We start from the raw sequence: 9880 nt of genomic DNA, 5'->3' as shown, positions 1-9880 counted from the left end.
CTGATATTGATGAAAGCAAAGACCCTTGCTGAGACGATCTGTCCTCTTCCACCGGTTTAATTGGGCTTGGACACTGAAGTCGATGTCCAGATTTTCTTACTTCTGGGACAAATGCCCAAGGATGTCCCCTTGAAGTGGCCTATAAGTGCTGTGGCAAGGTAACAGTCTGTCTAAATCAGTGGCAAGATGGGCGCTCTCTATTCCTAGCATGGGGGGTTAATTGCTGGAAGTCAGCCGATGGATCCAATTAACCTGCACTGAGACATTTAAAGGGTGGCCGTTAGAGGCATAAGTTGTCTGAGAACAGGGAGAGAGGCAGTAAAGCTTAAGTTCCTAAGACTTAAGGAAAAGTTACGGTCCAAAGAAACGTGTGTTGTGCTGTAACTACTTATGACTGGGACTGGATTAGCTGGCCAGTTAGTATAGGTAGTCTCCAAGATGGAGTAGGATTTTTTTACACAGTGAGGCGCAATACTGTGGACCTCAAAGAAAGCTACAATAAACCACATTTTGCTTTTATTCTGTTGGTGTTGGGAGTTTCTTGATTGTAACTGGGTCTTCTTGCCACAGTGCCTTGGAGCAGCTTACTGCAGGGATACAAGTCGTCAGAATGCCCAAGATGCTCATAGCTTTTCTAAAGGGCCAGGTATGATTTTGTTGCAAAGCTGACAACCCTTCTTACTTTTCTGATCTTTGATCTGGAATAAAGAGCCATAAGGAGGAGGAGTCCACTATCAGCTGCAAGAACCGCATACTAAGAAAAAATAAGGTTGGACTTTATGATCAAAACATATGTATGAACCATTGCAGCCGACCACCAATTCCATCAGAATTAGCCTAGGCTCTTGTTCTTAGGATGTTACTGAAACCTTTTGTCCTGGCTTTGTCTACAAAGTTATGCTCCTAATAAAAACGTTTGAAAAGGTCTGGTGTTTTATCTGGGCACCTCCTGTTCCATCTGGTCTTCTTATCCTGGGGAAGCGTACTCTTGCTTGATGTGCTCTGCCAATGGGGAAACAATGCCATCTTAATGAGAACGAAGGCCGGAGCTGAAATGGATTCGATGAGCCGGTCGTCCAGGGATGGGATGACCCTGATACCTTATTCTCTGAAAGTTGAGAGACCCAAACTGGAAATGGAGAATTCTTGGCCCATTCCTTATAGAGAGCCTGAGGAATTTACTGGATCCAACTGCAATAGGCACATGCACATGAGCATTCTTCAGGTCCATGGTCACCATGTAATCTCCTTGTTCAGTAGTTGGCTGACTGTGAGGATAGATTTCATTCTAACATGCTTGTATAGAATACAGGATTAGACCATATTAAAACTGGACTGAAGGATCCAACTGGTTCGTGACCAGGAACAGCCTGGAGTAAACATTCTGAAAATTCTGCACGTTTTGGATTCATTCTTATAGAAGGGTTGCACCTGAGACAAAGTTTTAGATATCCCACGTCTGCAGGTTTAAGACAGCTGAACTGGACTGCTTCTCTGGCAACTCTTTCACATTCACTAACTGGCTTGGGAAACAAGACGATACCAGTGATGATGTGAGTGATAATGTTTCACAAGAATGCGGCTTGTGTTAGCCATTTAAAGGCAAATCGTCCGCACTTTGTTCCATACTTAGTGACAATGCATTTATTGCCTAAAATTATTTCCGTCTGCAATGATCCTCAGGATCCAATTGTCTAACCAGCTTATGCCTTACAAATGTTAAAACAAACAAGGCCGACATAGATGCTGTCCTGGCCACTGATTCTTTTGGCAGATAAGACAATTATAAAAGGCTCAATTTCCTAAACTGGCTAGATACTTCTGTATCCGGTTCCCTCAACAGGAAGTACTCCCATCCAAGTGCTAACCAAGCCCAACCCTGCTTGGCTACTGAGATCAGACGAGATCAGGTGCATACAGGGTGGTATGGTTGTAAGCCTAATGCCTGTTACCAGATGCCTAGAGCTCTAGCCACTGAAGCGCTAGACAATGCTACTTGCACTGGAATGCTGAGGATTGGAACATATGCTCTTAGGCAACATGCAAAATCCTTTGGATGCTTCTCACAGATTACCTCTTGTAATCGCCTGGAGAGATCTTATAAAATTTCCAAAGCTCTTGTGGAGGAAGGGAAATTATATCCTCTGACTCCTCACAAGATGAGCCTGAACTAATAGATTTTTAACACCTGGTATTCCCCGGTGGAAATTAACCAGGCCCAAGCCTGTTTAGCTACCGAGATTATGGCCATAGGATAACTCCCCGGTAAAGGACAACAGATTCAGGAACCAACGTGAATGAGACTATCAAACTTGGGTTCCAAAGCAAAAACAGACGCAGTCTTGAATGGTTATGTGCATATTTGTCTAGAAGCCAACGCCCAAAAACTGCATGTCCTGAGCAATTAAGCTGAGCAAGGATTGCCTAACTCCTTTATTCAGCCGTCCGGCAAGGGGGTGCACAAAACATATTTGGACTTAAAAGGAGCCTTAATCTTTTAGAAAACAATGTTACAGGGCAGAGGCTTTTTTTAAATTAATCATACCTTAAAAGGCCTCAATCCGTGTGGGGGGGTTGGTGCCACGGATATCCAGTACTGACAAGCCCCACTGCTGTCAGACTTGACTGCACAGCTTAAATTTAAATTTTGTGCCCTGAAGATCGGATCCGCGCATGCTCTGTAACACGATCAGATCTTCGGGGGAATGCAACGCCTCCCGGGTGTGCGTTCCACCGCTGTGCTACTGCTCCTTCCCTTGCCGGCTTGAAGAGAGAACTCTTATACTTTTCCATAACATCCGCCGATGCGGATGTTCCTACCTCACTCTGCTCACCGCCCGGGGAGCAATTGGAGGAGGGATCCCCCTGGACACAACCTGTGTGCCCCACCAAACTACATGTCTGTCCCTGACAAGGAAGAACTGGCTGTGTTTGGTCCAGTGTGGTCTTATGGGTAAGGAAGAGGAGGAGTTAAGGAAGGGGAGGGTTTTAACTTTGTATTTCAGATCCTTGTCCCTAAGGAAGAGCAACACCCATGTGTACTGCCACTAAATGCCAGGAAAAAATCTTTTAAGGCTAGTGAGCATATGAAGCCATGTGTCATTACATAGTTGTTTGGTTCCTTTTTAGATCACAATGCTAACAGATATCACCTAAAACATCTGATCAAAAGTTTACATATAGACAAACAAGGGTTAAAATGGCAGCTAAATGTTAATTTCCCACACCTGTGGCTTTTTAATTTGCAATTAGTGTGTGTATGCACTGAGCAGGCTAGATACTGAGCCATGGGGAGCAGAAGAGAACTTCCAAAAAACCAGCGTAACAAGGAAATGGAACTTTATAAAGATGGAAAAGGATATAAAAAGATATCCAAAGTGCCAGTCAGTACTGTTTGCGATCTTCAGTCATAACTGTCACAAGAATTGTTCGGGATATAAAGTAAACCCCACAGGTAACCTCAGGAGAAACACAGGCTGCTCTGGAAAAATATGGTGTGGTTGTTTTAAGGAGCTAAATGCGACAATACTTCAACAAGAATGGGCTGCATGGTCAAGTTTCCAGAAAGAAGGCTTTACTGCACCAACGGCACAAAAAAGCCTGTTTACAATATGGTCAACAACACCTTCAAATGTCTCCCAGCTTCTGACACACTGTAATTTGGCGTGACAAGACCAAAATAGAGCTTTATAGTCCCAACCATAAGGGCTATGTTTGGAGAAGGGTTAACAATGAAAAAAATACAATCCCCACTGCGAAGCACGGTACCGGCTCACTGATGTTTTAGGGGAGCGTGAGGCACAGAATAGAAAGGAGCCAGCGCCACACTGTATGACCCTGAGAATCTATACTTTCATCTTGAGACTGGGGCAAAAATCCTCAGACTTGGGGTCAAACTCATAGCGTTTCCAAGTATGTATGTATACTTATATGTATCATTGTTATTTGCAAACATTTGTGGATGACAGGCCCTCTTTAAGACTTTGGTGTCTTGGCGCGAGGAAACTTAAAGTGCTGATATGTTCAATAAATCTTGAGTAAAATTGAAAATATATATCACTTTGTATGGGAACATAAAATGTTGTATAGATTAGACATTTACCTTTTAGTCATCGTCATCATCATCCTCTGGGACAAAGATGTCATGCTCTTCCAGTAGGGCGGCAAAATTTTTGCTGATAAGGGTTCCCACATACAAGAAGGGAATAACCACAGAAAACACCCTGAGTAGGCCAAAGCTCACCTGGAAAAGAAAGATAGAGATATATATATAAATAATTATTTTATTTATATACCGCCAACACTTTACACACCGCTTAATACAATACATATATTCAAGGGGTATGACAAGACGAGAATTGACAGACTAAGACTAACAGATACATTAGGTGGAGAGCCCTGCATGCAAGTTTACAATCTTGAGGGGATGGGGTGACAAACAAAGAAAGGGTGAGATGGAGTGTGGTGGTTGTATCAATGACAAGGAAGTTCTAACAACTAAGATGGTATGCTTCTCTGAAGAAGTGGGTTTTGAGATGTTTCTTGAAAGTTGGAAGGGAGGGTGATTGCTGAAGGTTCAGTGGAAGTAGGTTCCAGAGATATGGGGCAGCCCGAGTGAAATCTTGTAGACGGGAAAAGGAATAGCCCATGGGAAGAACGTAGGGATCGAGTAGGATAGTATTTGTTTATGAGGCCAGAAATGTATGGAGGAACAGTGTTATGGAGGGCCTTATACTTTATTTAAAATCCTGGTACTTTAATTCTAAATGTAATTAGGAGCCAGTGGAGAGTTTCATAGAGTGGGGAAGTAGAAGAGGAGCAGCGTGCAAGGAAGCAACAGCATTTAGGACCAACTGTAGAGGAGAGAGTCAAGGCAGTGGAATGCCAACTAGAAGAGTGTTGCAGTAGTCAAGACGGGAAATGATAAGTGAATGAACCAGAGTTTTTGTGGATTCTTGGGTGAGGAATGGGTCGGATGCAAGAGATGTTTTTTTAGGGGCAAGCGGCAGGATTTGGCGAGAGACTGAATATGAGGGCTGAAACAAAGGTTAGAGTCAAATATGACCCCAAGGGTCAGTTGGATGACGCCAACTGAAAGAGGAAGGGGTGATGTCCAGAGAAGGAACGGTTAGACAGATATGAGGCGATCCAGGAGAGAGCTATATCTCGAATGTCTGTAGAAGCAAGCGAGTCAAGAAGAAGGTGGTGATCAACAGTATCAATAGCAGCAGAGGGATCCAGAAGTATTAGAGTGGAGAAGTGACCTTTTACTTTTGCTAGAGCCGTTTCAGTAGAGTGAAAGGGTTTGAAACCAGACTGTAGAGTGTCAAGGAGGGAATTTAGTAAGGTGATTGTACAGAATACGTTCAAGCAACCTAGAGGTAAAAGGAAGCAGAGTATTTTTATATGCAGTCTTCTGCAGTGACAAAAAAACTGTTCATTTAAAGATTTTAAAACAAAAAGAGTTGTATGGCATGCAATAGGTACGCCTTAAAGATTAAAAAGCTGTGCTGTGATTGTTCTTGCAATATGCTTAAGTCTAGGGCTGCAACAACTAATCGCTAAAATAGATAATGAAAATCGTTGCCAATTTCATTATTGATTAGTCAAATCGATTTTTATCGATTATAAAATTAGGGTTTTTTCAGAGCAAATGATCTGAAAAAATACCCCTCGTTTCATAATCCATTTCATTTAGTGTGACTCACAGCAGTTACTACTTACCAGTCCCTCCATGCAGTCACTCTGATGATTGGCCCGCCCCTTTCTGCTTCACAGGCCCTCCCTGCAGTCATGCATAACTGGGGGGGCAGGTTGTGAAACAAAAACAAATACGTTTATCGGTTTTTTTATTCTGCCGTTTGTTTATTAAATTATAAATAAATGAAAAACGTACATTTATTTTTTTATCCGATTAATCGATTATAAAAAAAAAAATATTTAGTTGCAGCCCTACTTAAGTCCAATGCAATTCATTTTATCCAGGGTAAGCAGTCTCTCGATAGAACAACCATACAAGGAAAATACTGATAAGGCTGACAGGAATGTGAAGGTAGGCATCCTATAAGTTCTGTCAAGGTAGTCTCCAAGGGGCAGGGCTTCCAATCTTTAAACCTGGGCTGAAAAGTTAACTGTTGACTAGTGGTAGGGACCCATTGCTCATTTTCCATGTATTTACTTCCTTTTAGTGGAACTCTGGGTTTACAAGGGCCTTCCTTTAAGGAAGAGATGAAAACTATAAGTCACTTGAGAAGCTCATCCAACTCCAGGGCCCAGAACCCAGAACCCTGCAATATGGGCTTGAGGATCTGAAGAAGAGAAATTTTCTTTCTACCAGTCTGACCCCATAACTTAGGTGAATCAATCTTGTGCTTGGTAAATCTGTTGTGCTGTAAGCTGGGCTAATTTTTACTTTTAATTAACTGATTGGCGAAAGACTCTTGCCACTCTGGGCCACAAAAGGCATGTTTCAGGAGGAATAACATATCGCTGGTCAAGTAACTGTTTCCCCAGGAAGGAATGGAATGTCGCAGAAAAACAGCCCCTAAAGGAACAGCAGCCTACCAGTCACCACAGAGAGGTCTGTAGAATAACCAGGTATCTCCAGTAGTCGTGTCACAAATAAAATGATTGATAGACCAAATAAAAATGATTTGCGGTGCTGTAATCCAAACTGTATTTAAAAGCAGTAGCAAAATTTGGCTTCAGAAGCCTCAATGTTCCCCCTCAGTTCTGTTTGATCACCAAGTCAGACAGGTGGATGGTCTTGGTTGTCTTTGCTACTGCAACATTTACTTTAGGAATGGCCCAAAGCACCACACTCAAGAATAGGAAGGAAACCTATGGAAGGGTCTGATGGACGTGGTTTATTATAGTAATAACAAAAAAAAAAGTCCTGGTGGATATTCGTTCTATGAGGAAAGTACGCTTATAGAAGCCAGGATCAATCTAACGGGTAGGAGAAGAGGCATTTCTCCAATAGAGGATGTCAGATGAGTTCAGAATTGAAGCCAACATTGAAGGGGCTGAGCTGCTTACTTGTGCGTTGGTCGCACAGTGTGCAAGCAGTGTCTCTTGTAACGGCCAGAAAAGCAGGAACTCAGCGGAGTCATGTGAATGCACGTGACTCTGCTCCGTTCTTTCTTCCACTGGGGGCGGGGCCAGAGAAGTTGCTCCTGCAGCCGGGACCCTGCAGAAGTCTGCGAGTGAGAGATCTGCAGTTCAGGTTAGGGAGGGTGTATGAGCAAGTATGTGTGATTAAGGGAATGAAGGTATATATGAATATTTGTAAACGAGTGTGTGTGATAGCATGGATGTGTAAGTGTGGAGGGATAGCATGGCATAGGGAGCCTGTAATCACACTACTGAATTGATTTTTTTTCTAATTTTCGCTAGTTTTTACTAAATTTCTCATCTTAAATTTTCAGCTAATCGTCTAACTATGGCAGGGGCGTCCAACACGCGGGCCCTCGAGGTGCAGCCCCCATGAGATCGGCAGCCAGGGCAACTGAGATCATGGGCTGCTTACCTGTGGGAGGGTGTTTTTGTACTGCACAGAGCAAGCAGAACCCAGCAGAGTCACGTGAATGTACGTGACATCACATGACTCTGCTCCATTCCTGCTTCCTCTGTGCAGTACAAGAGAACGCAGAGTGAGGCCACGCCCCCTGCTGAAGCCTGTGAGCGGCATCGAGAGAGCTGCAGTTCAGGTAAGAGGGTGGGGGAGGGTGTTTGAATGAGTATGTGTGATTGAGGGAATGAATCTGTGAATGAATGAGTATATGAATGAATGAGTGTGTGTGTAATAGTATGGATGTATAAGTGGGGGGCATGGTACAGGGTGGCTGTAAGTGATGTGCAGACCCTATACTGCTGGCATCATCAATACACAAGGGGGGCAGCTAGCCAGGTTTCAGCATGTACTGGCTGACTTGGCATGATAGGAACAGCAATCACAGTCCCGTCATGCCTAGGTTCCAGCATTTACTGGTTGTCTAGGTATGATAGGAGTTTGATTGCTGTTGTTTTTGTCCAATTTTGGTGTGTTACTTACTTTTAACAAAAGTGTGGTTAACACACCAAAATTGGACAAAAAAAAAAATACAACAATATTAATTTATATATGATTGTTGACAGCAATCACACTCCTATCATGCCCAGCCAACCAGTACATGCTGGAATCTGGGTATGCCTGAGATTGCTGTTATATATATATATATATATATATATATATATATATATATATATATATATACACACACACACACACATTATTAATTTTTTTGTACAATTTCGGTGTGTAACTTTTATTAAAAGCATTGGATTAAAGGTGGGGGGTCATTTTCAGCTTCGGCTAAGTGAACCCTGAATTTTCATTTTGGTGCATCCCTAGAACAAATAGAACTATTTCATTTTTACTTATCCTGAATTTGTAGTCACAAAACTTTCTAGGCCCACAAATCAGTGAGAGGAAAAGTAAAGGTTTTGTGTCATTTACTTCATTTGAATCTGCATATCTTATTAAAGGCTAAAAATTACAGTGAAAAAGAAGTGCGGCCCTCACACGTATACAATTCTGATGAAGTGTCCCACTGCAGAAAAAACGTGGACACCCCTGAACTATGGTATCAAAAGAAAGCTCTAGCACTCCTTTAAAAGACAATATATAGTTTACATGGGTACACTATTCGCAGGAAAGGAGAATAATGGCTGAACTGACATACCGCAAAAACTAAAAAATTGCTCCAGAATTTGAGGTACCAAAAACCCCTGGGACAGAAGGGGGTTAAACAGTCACCCTGTAGATATTTAAAAAAACGAACGTCCCTTTGAAACATTACACTGGAGACTCTGCTACAGCACAATAATGACTTGATGTGGTCTTCTAGACGGGGCTAATGTTACTGAGATAAATACGTAAGCTACATGCATGTATTTTCACAAAATACATCAATATGTTTCAACATGAATTAGTTTTTAAATTATAATTTTTTTAAAAAATTACAGCGTCGGTTACGACATGCACTATTCTGACGCGAGTGTTTTAATATAAATAACCAACCCTCTACATGTATGTTTCTACGCATAGCGAGAGCTTGCATAAGTCAGTTCCTCATGTCTAAGTGAGCTGCCATCTAAGCGCAACACAGCATTTGAATTAGAAATTTTGCCAGATAGAAACTAAAGTTAACAAATGTCAGCTAAAAGGATGGCGAATTTTCGAAGTTTCCTCCTAACGGGCGTGGTAACAAATTTATTTCCTTTTAAATCTATTCGTTTAAACATAAAAACAAAAATATACCCTGATGCCTTGCTTCAAGACACAAAAAAAAAAAAATCGTCTGAAGCAGCTACTCGTATACATATAATACAGAGGACAATCGAGTTTTTATGGTCTGGATTAGACACACTTGGAATTACCCTAACAAAAAGGGGGAAACTTACTTTATTAGGCTGTGGTAAAAAAGCACCGGTGCTAGTAGTTATTTCCCGGCAATCCGTTTTCTTTACCGACGAATATTTTTTCGGTGCCTGCATAAACAGTCCACCTCTATGTACTGTCCTGAATCTCAGCATCGAGAACACACCGATTCCAAACGCCATCTTTACAGCAGAATAGCACTGCGTTACATCCCGGAAATAGAAGCTAAACACAAAAACTACTAGAGTACTAAACACAAGAAACATAACCATTTTACAACATTAAGGGTTTCCGAGGATAGAACATAGCTTGCGTGACTAGCTATTTTCTGTCCTGCAGAAAGACCTATTTCCTCCTAGTATTCAGGTCCTATACATGAATTGAATATGTCTAACTGATATCGTGAGAGCTAGTTCCCATCCTTTAGACCTTATGCTCCATAGTGGTCAGGAACTGTTA

The 9880-nt window shown here is 42.0% G+C and overlaps 1 protein-coding gene across 1 annotated transcript; it reads right to left on the bottom strand.

Annotated features, from left to right (window-relative positions):
• Positions 1-4101: 4101 nt before the first annotated feature.
• Positions 4102-9639, bottom strand: SMDT1 (single-pass membrane protein with aspartate rich tail 1). Its single transcript, XM_053469111.1, has 2 exons — positions 9445-9639; positions 4102-4243 (listed from the first exon to the last, which is right to left on the bottom strand). The coding sequence occupies exons 1-2, from the start codon at positions 9601-9603 to the stop codon at positions 4106-4108; spliced, it is 297 nt and encodes a 98-aa protein (XP_053325086.1). The 5' UTR covers positions 9604-9639; the 3' UTR covers positions 4102-4105.
• Positions 9640-9880: the final 241 nt, after the last annotated feature.

Source organism: Spea bombifrons, chromosome 6 (genome assembly GCF_027358695.1).
Source record: "Spea bombifrons isolate aSpeBom1 chromosome 6, aSpeBom1.2.pri, whole genome shotgun sequence".
Lineage (NCBI taxonomy): Eukaryota > Metazoa > Chordata > Amphibia > Anura > Pelobatidae > Spea > Spea bombifrons.
This window is presented reverse-complemented; position numbering and strand designations above follow the sequence as displayed.